The sequence below is a fragment of the Perna viridis genome, chromosome 14 (assembly GCF_037379345.1).
Source record: "Perna viridis isolate PV_CMFRI_1.1 ecotype Kerala chromosome 14, ASM3737934v1, whole genome shotgun sequence".
Taxonomy (NCBI): domain Eukaryota; kingdom Metazoa; phylum Mollusca; class Bivalvia; order Mytilida; family Mytilidae; genus Perna; species Perna viridis.
This window is the reverse complement of record NC_142458.1, coordinates 4,060,341-4,086,086: the sequence shown is the minus strand read 5'-3', so window position 1 is coordinate 4,086,086 and position 25,746 is coordinate 4,060,341. Positions and strand designations below refer to the sequence as shown.

At 34.3% G+C, this 25,746-nt stretch overlaps 1 protein-coding gene across 1 annotated transcript; it reads right to left on the bottom strand.

Annotated features, from left to right (window-relative positions):
• Positions 1-25,501, bottom strand: LOC148597791 (cadherin-87A-like). Its single transcript, XM_088561045.1, has 18 exons — positions 25,268-25,501; positions 22,994-23,071; positions 20,152-20,325; positions 19,089-19,170; positions 17,112-17,263; positions 16,444-16,617; positions 15,673-15,788; positions 13,875-14,064; positions 13,305-13,463; positions 12,896-13,033; positions 11,105-11,227; positions 10,621-10,809; positions 10,160-10,353; positions 8,818-9,184; positions 4,067-4,445; positions 3,187-3,272; positions 1,951-2,026; positions 1-168 (listed from the first exon to the last, which is right to left on the bottom strand). Exons 1-18 carry the CDS (start codon positions 25,356-25,358, stop codon positions 156-158), a joined length of 2,781 nt encoding a protein of 926 aa, XP_088417171.1. The 5' UTR covers positions 25,359-25,501; the 3' UTR covers positions 1-155.
• Between the last annotated feature and the right edge of the window lie 245 nt (positions 25,502-25,746).

Sequence of the window (25,746 nt, the reverse complement as noted above, 5' to 3'; positions counted from 1 at the left end):
TCTCGCTTAGACATTTATTTAAAACATAACATAAATTTCTACCATTTGTTAACACATTATAGAATAATCAAATTTAAGTTTACAGTTAGATTAAAAAAAAAATGAAAGTCTAATGGTGTCCAAAGAACTGTATTCAATCAATATATATGCCTCATTCACCCAAGGTTCCTGAAAAAAAAAGGAATCAATTAATATAGTATAATAATTTAATTACAGTTGTTCGTATATATTTTTTTATTTTCTTATTTTTCTTAAAGAATTAAACATTATGCTGATATTCCAATTTTTGTAAAGGAAGTTCCACACTTTCTGATTAAATGTCCCTTTTTTCACTTTTTATAGACTAGAATCACGAACGTAAAGATATATATATATTATATATTTTATGAAAAGTAAAGATAAACAACGATTAATAAATCAGCACAACTTTGTAATGTTCGATAACTTTTGATTAATATGGGTTTCTTTCTAACAATGTATTATATTTTTAACCGAGACAGATTATAAATTATTTATATTTGCAGTCATTTTCAGCAATGGAAAATGGTAAAATGATTGTATCGAATTTGAAGATTACTTTCCGATTTTAATTGGATGAATGTAAATCATCACTATCGTACCTTCCTATTATTTCCCGACTGGTGTCTATCGATATACGAACAGATTCAGTTTCAATAAGTCATGATTTTTATGCAGATTAATGAACATTAATACCTGGATATTCGTATCTCAAAATGACAACTTAGATTGCAACGTTTCAAAAAGACAACTGTTTTAGTTGACCTATACTTAGAAATCGATGCTAAAGGAAAACCATTTACCAAACTTTACGACAAACGTGATGACTTTTCATTCAGAATTGTCAACTTTCCTGTCATCTGTGGCAACATCCCTTCAGCACCTGCGTATGGAGTGTTCATATCACAACTCATACGTTATGCCAGGGCTTGCCGAAACTACGCAGACTATTTGTACCGCGCTAAAACTCTATCAAATAGGCTTCTGGAACAGGGTTATGTTGCTACAAGATTGAAGTCATCACTACAGAAGTTTTATGGTCGTCATCGTGAACTCGTGGATCGTTATGGTGTATCCATCTGCACCATAAAAACTGATTTATTCAACGGGGCATAGTTTTCCTTTCCTCGTTTGTCTACCCCGGACTTGACTTTTTATGAGCAACTCGGTGGGTGTTTCTGATAAAGCAGAGGACGCTTACCCTATCGGTGCGCCTGGTCCATGCTTCCATGAGTCCATGTTGCTTATTTGCTTTTCTTATTTTGTATGTATGATTTTAGTTACTTTGTGTTCTTTGTTGTGTATGTCTGTTTTCCATGTCTGGTCTTTGTCCCTGGATTGCATTCTTTTGATTGCGCTATAACCTTGGTTCCCTTGATTACTCTTTTGCATATTTTCATAGGATCATACTGCATATGGACTGCATTTTCTTCATAAAATTTTGTTCGTAATATTTTACACAAGTGAAGAATGTAACTATGATAAAACGACTGATAAAATACATGTTGCTGTAAATTTAATTACGACGTCATTACGTATGTACATAGACTTGTAATTAAATATTCAATATTATAGGTCTCTAGTATGTATAAGGCTTGAAAGTCTGATCACATGACCAATAAATCACGAAAACGACCCTTAACTCTCTTTCAAATCATAGGAAGAAGAGATTCACTGATATGTCCACAACTTTTTAAATGAAATCCCCTTTGGCGTAAAACGAGGGTGTAAATGCTGTTTCCTACATTTGTAATAACACAATATCTGAATAATCTTCAATTGTATTCATGTACACAGACGTAGTAAAGTAAAAAATATAGCTGAATAAATACTGTAACAAAGCGGTTTTCGGTTTTGTACATACGGAATTCCGGATAAAAAGAAAAGAGATAACGACACTTGCAAGCCTTCTATATGTATCATTTTACAAACCCATCTCCAAAATCCAAATCCTTCCAGTATTCCCAGCGTACGCCAGATTGTTGGATTTTCGCTGGAGACGGTGGATCTGCGAGACAGGAAAAACATGTTTAAAATCAATAAACACACTAAAAGTTACAAAATAAATTCATTTTTCACATTGCTTATTTATTTTTGGTAAATCAATTAAATTCGCAACCCCAAATAAAATTTAACTCGAATTAAACCTGTCGTTCATTGTATTTTTATATATTTTTCGATAATAAACCACAGTAAAATATCAACACTTACAACTCATTTGATAAAACAAACAAGTTATGGTAATCCAACATTGTAATAGCACATTTTTCCCAAAGCTTTATAAATGATACGACGGCTATACTATTCAGAGGTTTCAACGTATTCAGGGTTAAATCAATCACTATTTACAACTGACTTTAATTTGTGTAGTTCATATTGTTTTCACCAGACAAGAAATGATTTATGCATGTTATCTAACTCACATACTTCATTTCTGTATCAGAAAAATTTACAGAATACATAACAAATCTTAGTCTTTCATTTGTTTGCTGCACTTGTCAGATAAAGAATATGTAAAATTTGTACTTTGCATGAATTATCGTTCTTGATGTGGTTGATTTCAGTGGAGATGAATGCACAACAGTAAGAGAACTGGACTATAATTACATAAGTATATGGTGTGTGTAAATAAAAACCCTTTTTTTTCTACACCAATAATGTCAGTGTTTGAGTTTAATATGGATAGATAGTACTTCAACTGATGTTATCGGCAGTTTACTGAGTGGAAACAAATACAAATGTATGATGATTATCATATTGATAACTGTACGTTTTGGGAGGTAAACGTTGGTTATGTACAAGATATCTTTAGCAATATCTTGTAATTCAGAGATCATTCATCGTCACTCAAAAATATGTTTGTTAAAATCAAACCATTAATACAGTTTTCAGTTCACCTTTAAGCGAGTATTTATATAAAAAACAATATTTCTTTCTTATTTTCAACTTAAGTAGGTCTTTTTTTACCTTTTTAGTAACAATTTTCTCTGTAACTTCTTATCACAGCCATTTGCTATTTAGACATAATCTTTTTTTATGTATGCAAAATTCGTGGAATTTGATTTCGGACTCAAGCGACAATATCTCCATTTTTGAAGATATATTCTATATTCTGATTCCCTGGGTAAGTTTTTTCTTGTTTTAATCTGACTGTTTTTTATGTCTTACCTATAGGTTTAGGTGGTGGCGGTGGTGGTGGGAGACGTCGACCTGGGTCCTCTTCTACCATTGGTCTCCACTTCCATTTCCTTTTTCTAAAACATACAGTCATTTGTCTTTGATTTTCAATGCAATATAGCTGTTTACTAAGGCTAAAGTTTTTAAATTAAGATGTGTACATTTCTAGCCTGTAGTGTACAGTTATTAATACACGCAATTAGTCCTGCATTTCTTTTTTTCGTACACTTAAATATTTTTGTTCAACTTAAATTAATCAAAATTTACATGTCATTGTAATAAGTAACTAAAAGACATCGAGCTTTAAACAATTGTCTGCTAATTTCAATTAGTAACATTTCAACCTAGTGTTAACATCTTGCAAAATGTTCCCAAAATTTTAGGAGAAATATATTGATGTTCTGATTTTTGTATTTGTGGAATTACTTATAAAATGATATGAACATTTCTTGGTTTTCTCAATTCTGTACAAAAAAAGTAGTTTTTCTAAAATAAAAAGGACTTTTTTTATTCAAATTAAAATACTGGGCATAGTTTACACACAAAAGAATAGAAGGTATATACAATGTCTAACCCTATTATTTAATGCAAAATGCTTTTTGCAGTAGTGTACTCAATGTATTTGTTAACGATAACCTAGATACACATACATACCAAAAAAAAAAACTGTTAATAATATTTACATTTGACTTATAAAATATAGGGTAAGACCATGTGCGTTTATCAATGATCCTTTAAAATTGACATTTTCATAGGAATTTTATGTTTTTAATGTTTAATTTGGCAGAAATTTCTTAATATCTCGAGGATTGCAATAGTCGATCTCATCAAACTGCATGCAGTTATATCTGAATTTACAGTATGAACTCACGGTGGACTTGGTTTACAGATGGAAAGTATTTTAGACCAATTAACAGTCCTTATCAACCAGAAAATCAGCAATCCTAGCAGCGCTGCTAATATTATCATTAGCATCGTAAACCAAGCAATATTCTTTGAATCGTCCCAGAAACTGAGGTATCGATCTGTTGTTGTTGTCGGAGTTGTTGTGGTGTACTCTGATACGATAACAGCAATACCGGCAGTGTCAGTTAGGCCTCCGTTATCTGTGACTGTGGCACTGAATGACAATGCTGTTCCAGAGGCAAAGTCTGGATACAGGGACTCAATGATATAGATATCTCCAGAATCACTAACTTCAAAGTATGTTTTTGGTAAACCAGACTGATCCAGCGAAAATGTTGTACTTCCTGAATACAAAATTATATTCAATAATCATATTGGAAGTTACTGGGGTATTATTATACTGGAATATTAAGTGCAATTCTCCGTGAGGACAAAAACAAAAATAAGGACAAAGTTGGAAACCACAAGTGTCCGATATTTAAGAAAAATTCCAGAATGCTAGGCTTTATGATAGTTTAATAATACAAAAAATACCAGTTTTAATTAATGTTGAGCTTATTTTAACATGGGTAAGCAGTATATTTGGTTTTTTTTTTTCACCAAGTGTTAGTGAGGTCTAAAATCTTGACAAAAATAGTGCCTACCCATGTTGAAATAAGCATAAAGCTCAGTATGTAGGAATTATTTCTTTTCTAACATGACGAAAAAGTCAATTTTGTCAGTGAAAACTCAGGAAAACGAAATATTTGACTCTTCCAATTAGTACCTCACTGTATTATTTTTTACAATTAAGTACAAGTTTTTCAACTGTTTCAACAATGATGTCTTACATACATGTGCATAACTATAATAAGATGTAACATATATAATTAGAAAACGAAAATTAAACCGCATTCACAATTAAACAAACCAACGAAATCGCGTCATGGGTAAAATGCCGCGCTTGGTCGCTAATGTTTGTCTTACAAAATATCAATAAATCACAGTCCTCTGAATCGAGGGTTGAAAAGGTTTTTGGGAAGACCCGAGGCCTGGACTTTTTCACCTTTTGTACACTAAGCCCGAACAGTGTGTCGACCCGTGCAGGTCCGGGTGTCAAAAGAATAGGCCTGCAGCATCGCTAAGTTTGTCGTAAAAGGCGACTAAATAGTGCTCAGAACCTTAGCCAGGGGCTAAGGCGCTCAGCCCACAGAGCATCTGGATTGTGTGTCCCAGGTGGTGGAATGGGGGTACACCTGGTGTGTTACATGCTGGGGTTGTCATGCTATAATACGAAAAACCTGACCGCAAACCATAGTGGTGCACCGTGTTGGGATAAATGCCACATTCCTCGCACGTTAAAAAACCCTCTGTGGTATCCTCCTGGAGTAGGAACCATAGGGCTTTGCCACAGGAGGCTAAATTGCCCGACCCTACCCACCTCTCCCTATTTCCAGTAGCAATCAAAATTTGTCGATCCCATTGTCCTTGTGTCCCATCCCATTTTTCATTTCATCATCGTTTCATGTTCATTTTATCATCCACTTCATGTTCATCGCCTGAATATAGCTGAAATATTTCTGCTCGGGCGTTAAAACCAAACTAACAAACAAACATATTGTGTCAAGTCCCAATCGATATAAATGCAATTTTGTTACTGTTATCTGATATTGTTATGTATAATTCTATGTTTGCTGGGAAGAAGACACAGTGTGAATTGATTCCGTCTCCATGTCTGATGCCTTGTCATCAGCTTTCCGTTCCTGCGTTTTTTAATCGTGAAATGGTAAAGAAGCAACGATATTTTCCTCAAAAGTTTATCATCGAAATTTCATCTTTATCATTCCAGTGCTTGATTAATATAATTTGTAGTATGTCAAAAATGCGTCTGATCAAGCGCAGGTGTGATTCAGACTTGAGAATGACTAATCAATAGTAAACATGGTCCAAATTACGACAAAATCTTTCAAAAAATAGTTTTTGTTTTTTTAGATTTGCCATGCCCAACGGACTTATTTCATTGAAAAAGGGCAAGTCCGAGGTGCAATTGTTTTAGTCCCGGGCGTCGGGCTTTGGGAATTTTCAACCCCTGGTTCAAACACGTTTCATTCTTTGTGAATGATATTCAAAGCCTGGCCGAAATTTGTGGCCGAAACCGTCGTTTTACATGCGTCATACAGCCAACTGCCAGTTTGACTGAAACAATAGATACGCTAAAATCGTAATATAACAGGGGCGTTTCTTAAGAAATGTTATTGAATTTGTTGCTTTTATATTTAGTAAACGATTACAATCAATGAATACAATCAAACGTGACCCGTTCAATGATTGCGCAGCAGGGTTTTACTCTGTTAGATACCTTTTTGTTTACAAAGCGTACATGTCATGTCATGTTAGAATGCTTATTTTTTACAGTATGAAGTTATCCATGCATGTAAACGTTGGAAACAATAGCCGTTTTTATTTTTATATTAACCCTAATGCCATGGTAACTACCAAAGTAATTTAACCCCATTGCTAGAGAGGTCATTCAATGTCATTTTTAATTGTTCTGATTCCAAGGAAACTACATTTTAGTATCAGTTATATTTGTAAATACTACCGTTATAATTCTTTGATCAAAAAGAGTACACATAAGATAGTCAATGATCAGAATGTTATTTAAATGAAATTCATTTTGCTTCCACCAATAGATAAGTGATTTCTTGATATGCTACACGATAAGAATTTAACTTCATAATATAAGCGAAAATTAGAGAAGTGATATTTTTTCTATTTTAAGAAAAATGACCTTGAATATGGTTACCAGCGAAAATATGATAATTTGGATATTTTCTATATCCACTCCCTTTGATTAATATTGAATTTCCATCAAGTGGTAAAAATGCTATTATATAGACATGATAAAGGTCAAGGTCATGAAAATGCATGTTAACAAAAGCTAAAATGTCGGACCTTTAAATGACTGAAATGTGAAAATTTGGCCTTAAACTTTAAAATCTAGCTTTTTTATGTTTTCTTGAAATCATTTACAGTAACTGCTTTAACCTGCTTACTTGAAATGAATAAAGAGTATTCTAAGTTTGAGGTTTCCATAAAAGACTTAAAATGCAGAACAATATCATCATTATTGTGGTGACTGTACTACATTTTTTTTCTTGTACCAATCTGCTTAGTCTTGAAAGTTGTGTTTATTTTTTTTATTTTATTTCCGTTGAACAAAGATCAACTAATTAAGTTTCATTCCTTCAACTTAGTTATTTCATTAGACTACAGTTTTGTACTGTCAATTACTTTGATAACCTAAAAAGCACTCGCACTTGATAATAACTCGCTAGCCAATCGGAACTACTCGGCCATTTCGGCTACACTAAAAATAACCTCGGATGAAGAAAGGAGAATTTCTTCTTAAAAAAACTGGCGGAATTATAGTCATAGTCAATTCAAAGTAATTCTATGCACCAGGTGGCGCTAAAAATTGGTTAGTTATCACATACCGCCTAGTGCCTCCGATAATTTCCTTCATTGTAACTAGAAAGACTGAGGAGTTTCGATTGACTCACTTGCATTAAATTATTTATCCAGTTACTCATTTACTCTAACAAATAGGCCTCTGGAACAGGGTTATGTTGCTACAAGATTGAAGTCATCACTACAGAAGTTTTATGGTCGTCATCATGAACACGTGGATCGTTATGATGTATCCATCAGCACCGTGAAAACTGATTTCTTCAACGGGTTATAGTTCACCTTTCCTCGTTTGTCTACCCCGGATTTGACTTTTTATGAGCAACTCGGTGGGTGTTTCTAGAAAAGCAGAGGACGCTTACCCTACTGGTGCACCTGGTCCAAGCTCCCAGTTTTTAGTGGAGTCCGAGTTGCTCATTTACTTTTGTTACTTTGTATGTATGATTTTAGTTACTTTATGTTCTTTGTTGTGTATGTCTGTTTTCCATGTCTGGTTTTTGTCCCTGGACTACATTCTTTTGATTACCGCTATAACCTTGGTTCCCTTGATTACTCTTACTTTTGTTGTTAATTTGGTTATTTTGTATCATGTGTTGTGTGTGTGTCTGTTTTCCATGTCTGGTCTTTGTCCCTGAATTACATTCTTTTGATTTCCGCTAGAATAGTGGTTCCCTTGATTACTCTGATACAAAGTACCAGTAATGATGAGAGTGACCGACGATAAAATACAAAGTACTAAGTACTAATATTGATGAGAGTGACCGACGATAAGAACAAAGAACCAGTAATGATGAGAATGACCGACAATAACAACAAAGTACCATTAATGATGAGAGTGACCGACGATAGCAACAAAGTACCGGTAATGATGAGAGTGACCGACAATAAGAACAAAGCACCAGTTAAATGAGAATGACCTACAATAAAAGTAATATGGTTTCAATTTTGTTCTGTAAATGTTCTTTATTTTTTTAGGTTAATTCCGTGATGTATTTCAAACTGCATCATTAAGAAGGCCAACGAAGCGTTGTGATTTATAAAAAAAAACGGTTATTTGATACATATGTGCAAAACTTTCGATAAAGAATATCATGTCCCTGTTATTTTTTTTTTTTTTTGCTTGCATTTGTTATGTTTTGTGCTGCTTTCTTTTTATATTGCAGAAATAAATACGTGGTTTAACAATTAATGAAATTAATTTCCTCTTATCGACCTTCATGACTAAAAATATGGTAACCTATCAGTAAAAACCTTTCCACAAACACTTACCATAAGGTCCAGAGTCACCATCGCTTGCAGCCAGAACATCACCTGTTAAGACCTTACCGATTTCGTCATTAGCATTGGCATAGAATGTATACGTATTTTTACTGAACGATGGTGTATTATCATTGATGTTACTAAGTGTCACTTGAAGTGTGGCTGTATCTTGGAAGACACCGTCACTGACATTTACATTACACTGAATACTAGCTGACGTAGCAATGTTAGGGGCATCTAGATCATACTCTGCTGCTAAAGCAATCTGACCGGAAGTTGAGCCGATTGTGAATTCTGTACAATCTATTGAATATTTGAGAGTGTCCCCATCGGGATCGTTGACTTCAAAGCTAGGAGTACCAATAACGGTCGTCGCCTGAATAAGAGAGATCGATGTAATAACAATCACTATACCTTTAAATATCATCTTTACCAAGGAATTTATTTGTATATGTAGAACCATGCAGTCACTGATGAAGTAACTATAATTGGAGAGATAATTTTTTTTAAAATATAAAACTGTAGTTTAAAAAATATCATAAATGTTTTTGTGACTTTTTATTCTTTCTGATATTAAATTCTTTTTTAAATTCTGATAGATGACATGTTGGACTATACAAACAGACAGACCAAATAAGAAAATAGAATAATGCATTTTACAACAACAACGCATTCGTAGGAAAAAATCAAAAATTATTACAAATCGGTATTATGCACCTGTGACGAAAGACGAAAATTGGTTGGACTGAACACCTAAACATTATAAAAGCCCTGACAATAACATTTAAATGCTTGGTCAGTCCAGTCTTTTTTTCATACATATAGTTTATGTTTTCTCACTCTAAAAATATATCTCTTATCATGACCTTTGTCGTTAGATCTATGTTAGACTGTCATTCCTTTATATCCCATATGTAAACAATATTGTAAAGTTACTAATTTATGATGGTTTATCTCTCAACTGTTATTAACTACAGTAAGAATACTGCCCCTATAGATATGTCGTCGTGTCATATGTTCTACGGTAACGATAGGATTAACCAATATGGTGTATCCGTTCTGCATATTCTTCTACACTTACCGGACATCCAATGAGTGGCATGGTGGGTGTTTTGTTAGAAAATGTATGATTAAACTTTCCAGAACTCGTACGTTCGTTATAGTTTTTTAGTCGTGTTTTGTACGTTTTTCTGTGTGTACTGCTTGTTATTTTGTCCTGAACACTTTGTTTTCTATATGTCGTCGTTTTGGGTTGTTCTGTCATTAGTGCTACTTCTTTCAGCGGAGGTATTATCATATAATTCACCGTAACAAAAATATAAAGTATAAAAATGTAAATATACAAACGTACAGGTCCTTCATTGCCGCTTATTGAGTATGAATTCTGAATAAAGACAGGAGGTTCGTTAACATCAGTTATGGTTATCTGTAATAGTTCGGAATCACTGACTTGACCATCAGAAACAGTCACAGTAATGTCGGCTGTTTTATCCGTGAATGACTCGTAATCAATTGTGTTCGTTGGAGATGTTGTTATTGCTCCCGCTTAAAAGCAAAAGGGAAACACTTCTATTTGTATATCATCTGGTATGAAAGTCAAACAATGAATAAATGGATTTGAATAGCATATATGCACATTTGATGCTTAATTACGTCGGAACACATATTTCCAAAATTTGGAATACAAACAAACATGCATTAAAATGACTATGGAAGTAGCGGAAAAAGGACTTCAGTGCTTTAAATCAATAATCCTAATATTTAGCCGTCAAATCAATAGAAAAGATAACTGACATATTATGATATACTCACTGTTGGAATTGATAACAAAATAATTAGCAAATATTCCAGGAACAAAGGCACCTGTGTAGGTATGAACATCTAGTGAGTTCTGATCCGATACTGATACTTGATAGACAACAGCACCCAGTTGACCATTCTCTACTACAGTGACAGGAGCAGCACTCGGAAGGTTGGTGATAATTGGGGCGTGGTTTATATCTATTAGAATAATAGTAATTCAATACCACAAACGATCATTCTGTACGTAAAATTGCAATAGGGTTATACACGAATATACGCATAGTTATTTCTTTATCTTAAACGTTCGCCTTTTCATCATATAGGTCTTTTTTTTTAAATTATTCTCATTAATAACTATCTAACAGGATCATGAGAAGGAGTGGAGAGGATGCAATTTAAAATTACTTAAAGCTCCAGAGTCTTTGCTCTTGCTCTTCAGCGATAAAAAAAGGTTAGAATTATATCACAAAGATATAAAACGTTTGGACTTTACCGGATATAGTGATGGTGAGAATCCGTGGACCAACCTCTTGGAAACCGTCGCTTACATAGACGTCACAATCATATCCCGTGACTGTTGACCCAGTCAGATCGGCGTTAGATACAACAGCGCCAGCTATAATTAAGTGTTACAAAAGATGTTAAGCTTTCATGTTCACTGATGTTAATTAATCATTTAGAGGTGGAACATAATGATAGTCGGTACATCTTCATAGGATTATGATAAAAACTAGAGAAAAGCGAAAACATTGCCAGTGATAGTTACGGAGACGTATATCTTATTTACTGTTTTCAAATTTTTTCCTAGTTTCAATATACAGAATTCGTACCTTCTCACATGTAGTTCGTAATCTGTTAATTGCTTAAAATAGCGTGAAATTTCACAGAGGTATAAAATAAAGAAACATAACGTATATATAGGTACTGTAGAACTAAGATGGTTTTATAAGATAGGTATTGTAGAACTGAGATGTGGCTTTTTGAGATACAGTAAAACTAAGATGGCTTTATGTGGACAAGAAATACAAGTTTATTTGACCAATTAAGGGCCATCGAAGAGCAAGTACAATACAGTAGTGATTGAAGACACACATAAAACAAAATGACAACAATTTCAAAACGTATTATACATTATTATAAGTATTAAAGCTATATGACATAAATAATAATTGGTTTTACTTAATATATTCTCCAGGAAAAACGTACACAGATGTCCCTGTTTTCACGATTCAATGTCCAAAACATTTTTTGAAAGCTGATAGGGATTGAAAATTGTTATTAGATTCACATATTAGATCGTATAATATCTTTCTATTATTATCGAAGTAAGTGCAATTATTAAAAAGATGAACTTCATCATCGATTTCACGTTTATTGTATCTATCACAAATTATTCGATCAGTTAAGGGTGTTATAGGTCTTGTATATCTACCAGTCTCTACTTTAAGTTTGTAAGAGATAATTCTTAATTTGGTGATTTATCTTCGATGCTTTGGTTCATTGACAATGTCCAGATATTTTTCAAACCCCAAGTTGGTTTTTATTAACTTATGTTTATACCAAGTATTTAAGATTTGATTTCACTATGTGTTAAAGAGATGATTTAGAGTTATACAGCCTAGCTGGCCAAGTGGTCTAGGGCGCTGGTCTTTGTGCAGGCGGGGAAAAATTCCCAACGATGTTAGAACTGTCAAATTTGCGAAGCAAATTTTTAGTCGTTCCCTCCGCGGGACTCGAACTCGTACCGCTGTGACATCTATGGCAACACCGCCTGCACTAAGTCCAGCGCCCTAGACCACTCGGCCAACTAGGCTATATAAAAATATAGCTTTCATATAGTATAATATTGATTTGTTGTGACATTCATCATTAATTCATTAATTTGATCCTCTATCCTACATAATAACACCTTGATGAATTGTCCCGTACTACCATACATCGTGTACTAAGTTACAGCCCTAGATTAATCCTACGAGGAGGAATGACCCTCATATTTTTATATAGCCTAACTGGCCGAGTGGTCTAGGGCGCTGGACTTAATGCAGGCGGTGTTGCCATAGATGTCACAGTGGTACGAGTTCGAGTCCCGCGGAGGGAACGACCAAAAATTTGTTTCGCAAATTTGACAGTTCTAACATCGTTGGGAATTTTTCAGACCCTTCTATATAGTTAATGTAGAAATAAGATGACTTTATAAAGTACATAGAGGTACTGAAGCCTTAAGATGGTTTTATTAGGTATATAGCTGAGATGGTTTTATCAGTAGCTGCTATGGAATACATACAGTTATATATAACGAAAGGTCCTCCCGGTGGTGTACACTCCATCCTGTAGAATAACTGATCATTTTCTTGGTCTGTCATGCTGACATTGAACACAATGGTACCAATAGATACAGCTGTTGTGGATACTGTAATCTGATCTAAACATAGTACATCAACAATAAACAAAATATTTCACCCTGAAAAATCTCTATTCATGATATTTGATGACCTTATTTTGAACTGTACTTGCTTTTTTTTGTTTGAGGCATTTTACTCGTGACAATTGTATGTCCCTACAGAAGATGACCTTTATTAATGAAAATGACAGATCAGTGCTATACTCTTACAATTGGTGAACTAATTCCTTGATTTTAACTAATAGAAAAATAAAAGCTGAAGAAAGTAGAATGATTATCAGGCAATACATACTCTGTAAGTTATCAAACGTTGGTTGCTGATTCTGAGTAATGTAAACTGTAAAAGGTGCGGTAACTGTATCTTTGGAGTCAGTAACTAATATTACCAGGTCATATTTATTTGCTATGGTATAATTCAGGCCTGGTTGGTCCTTCACAAATATTCCACATTCTGTGATACAGATAGAGATATTCTGTCATAAAGACAATGTCTGTCTGTATTGAAAATAAAACAGCTATACCTCCCACACCTTGAAGTCAATGTAATGAAAATGATGTTTTAAAATCATAAATGTTTCGGATAGTAACAATAAGACTTATATTCATTAAACCAAAGGAACAAAGATAAATAAATCCGTTTTAAAAGTGTACTTTAAAAGTTGAATCAGAAAAAAAACAGTAAATGTATTAGGGCGTTTGTCATGGTGTCGTAGTACCAAATGAAGGAATACGATGCTATTTTCTATGACAGTTGAAGGACATATACTTGTGGTCTATCCAATCTTTCCGTACTTCGCGATATCATTGTATCACTAATAAATATATCAAAACAGTCTTAATTGCGAAGGAAGTCTATACGTACGCGCAGTTCCTGATATATATTTGATGAAGAACTTTGATGCTCCAGCAATCGGGTTTGAAGACTGTACATCACAAGTTATATAATCGTTTGCCGAGGCATCTGTAGCATTGATAGCAAACAACTGTGTTTCAATTACCAAAGCTTCATTTATAGTGGATGTTGCCGACGCCATGTTGTGAATGACAGGCGGCTAAAAACACCAAAAGCCCCGGGTTAAAACGTAATGATAAAATGTATCATCACCTATGGTTCAACGTGTTAAAACATATACTGACATCATCAACGTGTGATCAAACTTGTTAATACATATACTGACATCATCAACGTGATCTTACTTGTCAAACATAAACTGACATCATCAATTTGGATCGTACGAGTTAAAACATATACTGATATAATCACCGTGGATTCAAAGTATTAAAACATATACAGATATCATCATCGTGGATCCAATGTGTTAAAACATATTCAGATATCATTACCGTGCATCCATAGTGTTAAAACGTATTCAGATATCATTACCGTGGATCCAACGTGTTAAAACATTTACTGGTATCATCACTGTAGATCCAACATGTTCATAAATATAGTGATATTACCAATGGTGTTTCAACGTGTTTATACATATTATAATTTAATCCCCTGCGTTTCAAACTTTATTAGAATTAGTTTCATGTTTAAATATGAAAACCAACATCGACGTTATGTATTACATGAACAAATTATGATGTACTATAGGAAAAAAGAAAGTGTGCATTATTTAAATTCAATAGTAACAAGAAGAAAAAGAAAAAGAAGAAAAATAATGCCCCAGATAAGTCTAATTATACACCTGTAAGTATTCTTCCCTATATTTCCAATTTTAAAAAAAAGCCATAGATGTGCAATTGACTGAATTTTTTAACCATATTTTCCATCCCTATCTTTCAGCTGTTAGGGCTGGCTATGGTTGTCAAACTGCATTATTGAAAATAGTGGAAGACTGCTAGACCACTTTCGTAGAGAATCTTCTTTTACTCAATTTAAGAATCTTCTAAACTCATGGAACGGCAGGTCATGTCATTGTTCTGCTTGCTATTCATAACAGCTCTGCTTTATGCTTTTACATTGTTGACTATTTATAGTGCTGCTCTTTCATTTTAATCCTATTTTACATTTGCTACTATTTGCCTTATATGTTGACTGATGATTTATGTATGTTTGCATGAAAAGGACTAGATAGTTGCCATGTATTGTACTTGTGATGTAAATGTTATTTATTGTAGTGCATCTATGTCGATTTTAAAAGCTCCCAGGAGCTTATGTTGTATTGTTTTAAAATATCGACGTTAAATAAAGCTTATGTATTTGTATTGTACAAAATTTCAAATACCCATAAAAATTTAATATTTGCGGATATTCGCTTGAGTTTTTTTACACAATGCCAAAGGTGTAGAAAATGTAAATTTCACTCTCTGAGATTAAGAAAAACAAAACTAAAAAAAAAGTCTACTTTACTGTAAAACTCATTGTGAAAACACTTCACAGAATGATAAACGTTTTCGTCGGAAATTATAATTACAATCCGATATTTAAAAATGAGCACTATTTTTATATATCACATTTATGAATTCATCTTTTTTCGTAGTATAATTTTTCCGATTTCCAATCATGAATGTATAGGAACATGGCATAAATGTGTTTAAATATAGAAAGACAAATTTTCCCGTCTTGAAATGATGAAACTTAAGGTTTCTTTTTTCTGTTACTATATCATGGGGTATATAAACAAACATCATAATACTTATCATATACTAACATTATTGCTAACTGTGATTTGTATTTGTCCAGTGTCGTCTCGTCCACATCTGTCTGCAACTCTGAAGTTGAGAGTATGCAATCCAATGGAGAGTGCTTGGGACGTCCTCACCTCTACTGAAAATATCACATGCAGTCTTATATATTACCTATATAACCTTTGATTGATACAATGCATAGACGTTCATTGACGTAATGATGTCTTACATGTGAACTTGAAGATGTAATTATTACCTACATATATGCTTGTATATATAATGATTACCTACCAAGACGTTCATTTATGTGATGATGACCTACAAGTGCATTTATAGACGTCATAATACACGACTCATGTCGTTGTTATGGTTACCTGCACGAACAACGGTTGTTGATGTAATGATAACCGATATTGACGGCTGTTGATGTATGATTGATTACCTATAAACACGACAATTTACGATGTGACATGAATTAGTACGGTCACAGACGACGGTTTCTGACGTAATTATTACCGACATAGACGACAGTTGTCGATGTAATGACTACTGACATAGATAGTTCGTCGATGTTATGATTACCGACATAGACGACGGTTGTCGATGTAATGATTACTGACATAGATAGTTTGTCGATGTTATGATTATCGACATAGACGACGGTTGTTTATGTTGCATAAATTAATACCTCCATAGACGACAGTATCTGATGTAACTACAACCTATATAGACGAAAGTTGCCGATATCATGATTACCAACATAGACGACGGTCGTCGATGTAATGATTTCTTACATGAAGTCGTATCAAATGTGAAATAAGCCGTAGATGACGTCATTGTTGTTGTAAGAGTATCTGATGGATCTGCATCTGTTACTGTCAGTGTTAAAATCAAAGTATTAGTTGGTACATCATCAGAATACGATAACGTCAATGGTGCTACCAGGTTTGTTATTACTGGTGCATTTCCTGGAAAAATAAATTATTTGGAAAGATGGTCACTATATCTCACAAATTTTGTGACGTCCAAGAACGGAAAGAGCTACCAACTTATAAATAAAACATCATGTTGATCATGAGATGTATTTTTCTGGTCATGAAGATGTACAGATGTATGATATTTTATTACACATTTAGAAAGCTCAATTACAGACGGTAGATTGTAAAAAAATCGTAGTGGTGGATCCAGTGGAGGTTGCAGGGGTTGGTAAGCCCTTTTTACTGGAAAATTTGTTATTTCATGTGTAAAGTTGACAATAAATGGAAAATAATGTCCTAATACCCCCTTGTTCTGAGGAACCTCGCCTTGCATCCCTCCTTTTTAAAATGTCTTTATCCGCCCCTAAATTGAAAGACATGTCGAGAAGTTAAACCTTTCTGTGTATAACAATAATTTTGTTTCTACTACTAGTATTTGACTCGTATTGCCAAACAAATCACCGATTTGTAAATTAGGAACAAACCTGGTGTAACTACCGCGTGAATCCCATAATCCCGACTGGTAACCTGAGTCGCTGAACCCCAGTTGTACGAGGCGGTTGATCCTACGCCGGTTGCCTTTCTTACTTGTTGCCCGTTGTCATAAGTAACTATACCTCCAGTTCCTGGAGTATACCTGCCAAAGTACAAACAGTTTTTTTTTAATTTGTAACTAATATTACTCTTCTCACTTATGAGTAGAGATGCATATGACAACTGTGGTTTAAAAAATACCCGATAAATAACTTGTAAATAGATGACACTTTTACTGGAAGTGATGCGAGGTATTCACTGATATGTAATACAAGAACTCGGTGAAATAGTCCGTTTGAGTTTGAATTTATAAATCTTCGAGAAAAAAAAGTAACTAAAATAATATATAGAAAGTAACAAATGTAAATGAGCAACTAGAACTCCGCTAAAACTGGAAGCATGGACCAGGTGCATCGACAGGGAATATGGTATCAGCTATTTGAATATTTGACGGAAACATAACAAAAAGCCATGTGGTCCGACTATATTACAAAGGTATGTTCCGTAAGTAAATTGAATATCTATAAATGTCAACACAGGATTAGATAGGATGTTTTTGATGGTCACTAGATACCTTTTGATAATCAAATTGGTTGATGTCTAGTTTTGTGCTAACGTTGGGGTAGTTGATGAGCATGCGTACAGCATGCTCAATATACACTTCCGCGAGGAAATTCTTTTGTTCTACCCAAGCCCTACCACGCAGAAGTGTATATTGAGCATGCTCACCAGCTTACCACAAAAGGGTCTATCGACTTAGTTTTCACCTGAATATTCCTGTAGCTCTTCCAATACTCAAGCACACACAAAAATGATAGAAATATATAAAATTATAGAACACTTAGCCTAATAGGAATTAGGTAGTATGAACTATAGAAATGTGCTGTAGAAAAATTAAAATATTTCGAAAAATTAATTTTAACTACAACGAGTAGAAAAACCAACTGTTGTTCAAGTTTCATTTTTCTGATGCAAATTGGATTTGTTCACGTCGGTTAGTTGTCAAAAAACTGCGCATGTATAACCAACAATGATAATTTACTAACCATGATACTTTACTAACAATATATGGATCGGCATTAGCATTAATATACTTCATATTTATTATGGATAGCATCGAATGTCCATGTGTAATAAATTTCGAAAATTCAGATAAATTCGTTTTTTTCACTCTCGGACTTATAGTGCTGCGGACCGGTGTTAAAAAGTGCTTTAGTTTTCGATTTTAATGGGCCTCAATAGAAATAACATTGTAATTCTACGGTGTCTTATCATCTAAAATGCAACCATTTTAGAAGCAATTTTGTTCAGTGATTAAGTAGTTAACTTTTGTCGGAAAAAGTTCTCTTTTATGATTTTTACATGTTACTTGTTTCCCAATGCCTACAATGAACAATTTAACTTAAATTATTCATCAAAGTGTGTTAAGGTCGATTGATCTTTGAACCCTCCTCCAATTAATGCAATAACGCAGAAAACTCTACCTCTTTTCAGTTAGAATAGAATAATATTCAAAACTTCATTGATTTATATTTCCATTGACATATAATATAGCCGTATACCCTCTACGCCTATTAAAGTTCTGAAAATCCTTAGCCGCCCGCTCCACTATTTCTCCCACCAAAAATCAAAATCCGCCGATCACAAAATTTGAAATTCATGTTGAAAATATAGCAATCAAAATTATCGGGAAAATCCATTTAATAGACAGGATAATCAATTGGCTATTGTAATGAATCAAAATATATTGTGCAAATTAAAGCGTAATGGAATCAGTTTTACGTACTCGTTAAATCTGGGTCTTGGCGTTCTGCGGCACTAGTGATTTCTATTTTTTTTTGTTATTCACTTTTCCAGTAAATATTCAAATTATTATTTCAAATTGATTCCGGTTTACTTTTCGCTATACTTCTAACATTTTGACTTACCAGCCGATGACATCGTTATCATCTACAGGGATCCAATCATCATTACCGATCGTTCTGATGACTTCATTACCTAGTTCACCAGCTGTAACATAGTGGTTTGTTAATGTATTACCTAGCTAGTTCACCAGCTGTAACATTGTGGTTTGTTAATGTATTACCTAGCTAGTTCACCAGCTGTAACATTGTGGTTTGTTAATGTATTACCTAGCTAGTTCACGAGCTGTAACATTGTGGTTTGTTAATGTATTACCTAGCTAGTTCACGAGCTGTAACATTGTGGTTTGTTAATGTATTACCTAGCTAGTTCACCAGCTGTAACATTGTGGTTTGTTCACCAGCTGTAACATTGTGGTTTGTTAATGTATCACCTAGTTCACCAGCTGTAACATTGTAGTTTGTTAATGTATTACCTTATTCAACAGCTGTAACATTGTGGTTTGTTAATGTGTTTTTCTAGTTCACCAGGTGTAACATTGTTTTTCGTTTAATGTACTATCTTATTCACCACCTGTGACATAGTGGTTTGTTGAATGAATTACTTCGTTCGCCAGCTGTAACACAGTGGCCAATGAATTACCTGGTTCCCCAGCTGTAACATAGTGGTTTGTTTAATGAATTACCTGGTTCACCAGTTGTAACTTTCTTTAATGAATTACCTGGTTCACCACCTGTAACTTTCTTTAATGAATTACCTGCTTCGCCAGCTTTAAAATAATGGCTAAGTTGGCCAGCTGAGACATAATTGTATTTTATGTATTGGTTGTATCATGTCCAAATCTCTGAATAACAGCCGAATTTACATCCACTTAAAATTGCGACTTGTTTTAACTGAAAACGTTGAAACAAATGGAGGGGAACTATTTACTCCTGACAAACAAAGTCACTCGTAGTTACCAAGTGAGGTATACTGGGCAGGCATTTGTCACATACAGCCTCTGTTATTTATTGTCTAAATACCTTATAGCCAAAAATTTGTCGACGAACAGACAATGAATCATATGGTAGGGTGGGGCTTTAAAGGCATGATTTATAAGCAGTGGTAGTTATTGGAAGATTGACAAACCTGCAACATTGACAGTATTTTCACCAATAAGGTCATATGTTCCTGTCCCTGGTCTCCATACTTGTAGTCGTAGTTCACCGGCATTTGTCTTGGCAAAAAACTCCCATGATTTAACAAAACCGCAACAATTGAACTCATATTCGTCGTCATTGGCGAGAGCAAGGATGCTTAAAGCTACAACAAACGAATTCTTAAAGTGAAAATATTCTACTCGTCCATAATATGTGCGGCTCGTCCATTATGGCTTTCCAATACAATGTACACTAAATGTTTGTACTAAATTATTGTTGTGTCACATGTCGTATCAACTATACCGGTCCAAGAGCTGATTAAGGTCGAGGGATTATGCGGCATGCAATACCAGATTTTGACATATCATGGTCATTATTTCAAACATGAACTTTATAACTATAATGGAAGTGTGTTCCGGTTACGATTTAATAATTGGTACAGTTGGATTCGCATCTGTTTCTCTGCTCTGTCATCTTCTGCAACACCCTAGTACTAAGTCCTATCCTCTAACCCCTTCGGCCTAGTAGGCTATATACAAAATTACATATACAAAATACATATTTAATCTTGATAAGTATATGAAGATATCATTTTTAGTTCCGGTTATTGAGTAAGCATATGCATTATTATTCAGTTACGGAAGAGGCAGGTGATTATACCATGTATTGTATCGAACTTACAATACAGAGGTCATTAAAAGTAATGATTTTTTTCTAATACTAATAATGGCGTACACATAAGTGCTTCGAATTGTCTATTTCCTGATCTGAAAACTGATTTGTTTAACGTGTGGTACAGTTTTTCTCTCCTCTTTCGTCTACCCCGGATTCGACTTTTTATAAGCAAATCGGCAGGAGTTTCTATAAAAGCAGAGGACGCTTACCTTACCAGTGCACCTGGTCCGTGCGCCCAGTTTTTAGTGGTCCGAGTTGCTCATTTACTTTTGTTTCTTTGTATTAACTATTTTAGTTACTTTGTGTTCTTTGTTGTGTCTGTCTGTTTTCCATGTCTGGTCGCTATCCCTAGATTATATTCTTTTGATTTCCGCTAGAATCTTGGTTCCCTTGATTACTCTTTGCACATATTCTGAATCAGATTCACTTAAGCTTAAAAGGATATACATTGAGCTGCTTTTTATGTTACAAGCGAAAAGTTGCAAGGATGTTGAACCTCCCGGTGCTCGCTTCTAGAGGCATTGCATGTGCAATGGTTATGTTGCTACAAAGTTTCATAGCTGGATCTGCAAAATGTATCACCAAACCTCTTTCAAAACTTTTAACTTCTATACTCACAACTGTCAAAGAGGGTCTGCAGTCCTACCACAACACTTGTTACTCCCGTAGTGGTATTAATTCAATGTGGATCCTGAAAAATTCGACAGGTCTTTTGGAGACAATTTTTAATCTACAACATATTTGTCCAGTGTGGTAGACGTGTTTTTCAACAAACGGTCGGCATTCTAATGGGAACAAATTGTGCTCCCTCACTTGCTGACCTATTTCTTCACTCTTATGAGGCTGACTTTATTGCTGATCTGATCCGAAAGAAAGAATATCATTTGGCTAGATCCTTTAATCTCAGTTTCCGCTATACAGATGACGTATTATCTTTAAACAATCCTAATTTCGGGGATTTGATACATCGCATCTACCTCAAAGAACTTAAAGGATACTACAGACAATGTGAAGTCAGCCTCATATATTGACCTACACTTAGAAATCGGTGGTAAATGAAAACAATTGACCAAACTTTACGACAAACATGATGACTTTTCATTCAAAATTGTCAACTTTCCTTTCATCTGTGGCAACATCCCTTCAGCACCTGCGTATGGAGTGTTCACATCACAACTCATACGTTATGCCATCATCATAGTTTTCCTTTCCTCGTTTGTCTATCCCGGACTTGACTTTTTATGAGCAACTCGGTGGGTGTTTCTGGAAAAGCAGAGGACGCTTACCTTACCGGTGCACCTGGTCCATGCCCCCAGTTTTTAGTGGTGTCCGAGTTGCTCATTTGCTTTTGTTACTTTGTATGTATGATTTTAGTTATTTTGTGTTCTTTGTTGTGTATGTCTGTTTTCCATGTCTGGTCTTTGTTCCTGGATTGCATTCTTTTGATTACCGCTATAACATTGGTTCCCTTGATTACTCCTTCCTATAACACGTGATGTGCATCTGCATTGAAAGATCAAGCAATCACATCCAACTGCATAAGTCAAGCACGGAAAACGTCATTTCCGACAGAAAATGACTTTACGACAAACATGATGACTTTTCATTCAAAATTGTCAACTTTCCTTTCATCTGTGGCAACATCCCTTCAGCACCTGCGTATGGAGTGTTCACATCACAACTCATACGTTATGCCATCATCATAGTTTTCCTTTCCTCGTTTGTCTATCCCGGACTTGACTTTTTATGAGCAACTCGGTGGGTGTTTCTGGAAAAGCAGAGGACGCTTACCTTACCGGTGCACCTGGTCCATGCCCCCAGTTTTTAGTGGTGTCCGAGTTGCTCATTTGCTTTTGTTACTTTGTATGTATGATTTTAGTTATTTTGTGTTCTTTGTTGTGTATGTCTGTTTTCCATGTCTGGTCTTTGTTCCTGGATTGCATTCTTTTGATTACCGCTATAACATTGGTTCCCTTGATTACTCCTTCCTATAACACGTGATGTGCATCTGCATTGAAAGATCAAGCAATCACATCCAACTGCATAAGTCAAGCACGGAAAACGTCATTTCCGACAGAAAATATTTTGAGTCGCTCATTTTTTTGACAGAGAACCTTCATATGTAGGACGTAATATATAATATGAATACTAGATACCTGTTTCCGTATCCACTGACTTGTCTTTGTCCTTAGGGTTATTTCTTCCTATTTTGTCACCATCATTGCAGATCGCACCTGCAGTAAATGTTTTAAGGAAATATTGTTCCGTTAAGAAATCATTGAAATAGTTTAAAAGACCGATCATTCTATGGGTAAAAAGGAAGGAATGATCTGGTGACCCCCTTTCTATAACCTTAGAAGACATTGAGTCCTTTCTCAAGGGATTCTTGATTTTCTAGATTTGAGGGAAAAAATTAAAACAACCATGAACATTGGGTGAAATCATTTTTAAAGTATTATTATACTAATAGTCCTGTCAATCAGAATCACCCTGCAGCTTACAACCAGGACGTGTAAATATAATTTTAGCAATACCTTTTGATGGTTTAATTTCGATAATAAATTCTAAACAAAACAAAAAAAGAATCTTAAAAACAAAAATAAAACGAGAACTAAAGCAAAATTAAACAGATATTTTAAAAGTTTAAGCAGTACAAATGACTTCTGGTTGTGTTTTATTATTAATGCCTGATAAAAATAAAAATGACAACTTTGGGCAATATTGCCTAACTCCCCACGTCAAACGTCAATGAAGTAAGACTTATCTGGTGATCCCTTTTCTATATACTTAAAAGACATGAATATCAAGTTTGTTGTAATAACATAAAATACTGACTCATGCTGTGGAAAATTACAAATGCCAATGGTGTGGAGATAGAGCAGAGTCGTTTTTCTGTCAAATAATTTCCACTTTTTTTCACCCTTTATAATTGTCATTTTGATCAAATGTCCTCCGCCAGATGGGATTTTTTCTTAATAGAGTACTTTCTCCTTTTATTTGTAAGAACTTCAATTTGTTATAAATTCAAGGCCCTGTGTGCACAAGAAATATTTTAAAATTACGACGTCGTGAAAACTTAACTGCTTGTGTATTTGAATGAAGACATTGCTCACCCTATAGATTAACTTATCCGTTGAATAGGCTCATTCGTAATGGATATTGTTATAATATTAATGACAAATCGTTAAGGATAGAATTTTTGGGGGTATAAACATTGATTCACTCATATGGTCTTTACACAGTATTTAAAACACTATATTTAAAAGCTGTTTTTAAGCATGACATGGGTTGTGTCGTTATTGTTTGACTTATGATGTACCGTGATTCTCAGCCCCACATAGGAAGAATATGGATTGATTTTACATACGATGGGGATACATGTATAACTTTTTGTATGTTTAAAATGGTCTGACGCTGTAATACCAGTTAATTGCTAGGAGTTTTCAGTTTGTACATTTATGTAATTTATATTCAGTTTCTTTATTTCCGTACTAACAATTAAGAAACTCCGACCTTTTTGAACTGATTTTTAGGTCTGTTTAATTGTGCAATATTTTACCACAGTGGCCAGATTTTAAAGGGTGAGGGTTGTGATCGTGCAAAGTACTTTAACCCCGCCGCATTTTTGCGCCTGTCCCAATTCAGAAGCATCTGGCCTCTTTATATCTTGTTTTGTTTTTACCTTTAATTTATTTTATGTTACTTGAGTATATAGGGGCAACTGTTTTGCTGCAGCCTGCCTTGTGGTATGAAGGTTTCCTCGTCGTTTATTGAAGACCAATGGGTGGTCTTAGGGTGACATTTTCATCGCGGTGGAATTAATGTCTCTTTGACATACACACCATACCTATTCTCGTTATATTCTTTCCAGAAGCACTAGACGAAAAGAATTTTACAAAGAGCATACCTTAATGGATAAGGTAAACAAGTCTCCTCTAGAGCCCGTTCTGTACCGCACACAAAACGACAAATAATCAAAATAACATATATAGCATTATTTTAAATGTATGAAAATTGCATTTTATCTAAGTCGGGGTGCCATAATTTCGTAAAATCATTTAGTATCGAAAAAAATGCCAATTAAACACATTTTATACATGTAATTACCCTTTTATAATAATGTGTAATATTGGATAAAAAACAGCCTCAAATTAAATACATTTATAGAGTCCAAAATGTCCGAAAATTGGAATGAAAGGTAGCGAATCCACTTACATGTATATAACCAACACTAAAATGCGTGGTCATATTTGTCTCTCACTCTCCCAATTTTAAGTTCAGAGGTAAGTAATGACGTCATAACAGAAAATAGCATTGTTACGTCATAACTTACGATAAATTTTACACTTACGACATTTTGTGAAATTGACGCCTGAAATGTAATTGGAAATTCATTGCTTATTAAAACAGAGAAATTATTTAATAATTACCGTAAATGTCAGATACAGACAACAGAATACAACTCAGAAATAAAACTTGTTTCCTCATTTCCATTGAATACCTCATATCTCGGCAAAACATAGAAAAATATAATCCATTTTGAAATTAGCCTCAGAATAAATGTTGATCCTGAAAAATCATTTCATTTAAACATCTGATAAAAGGCAATAGAATAAAAGATGTGTGTTCTAGTTCGGGTACATGTTATATACTATATAGTTTTGTGGTTTATACAAAGAAATTCCCGCTTTGGCGTTTCATAAAGAAAACTGAATTGATGATATACAAAAAGAATTTCTATAAGCTAATCAAAAACCTGAATACACAGATGAACGAGTATTTAAACACCTTTATTGTTGATTTCTAAATTGTACATACACTCAATACACGGCAGTAGAGCAGGAGTTTTCTTTCTGTAAACAATTTGTTCATCAAAGACCGATTTGGTGGGTGCGTGTTATAAATGAAA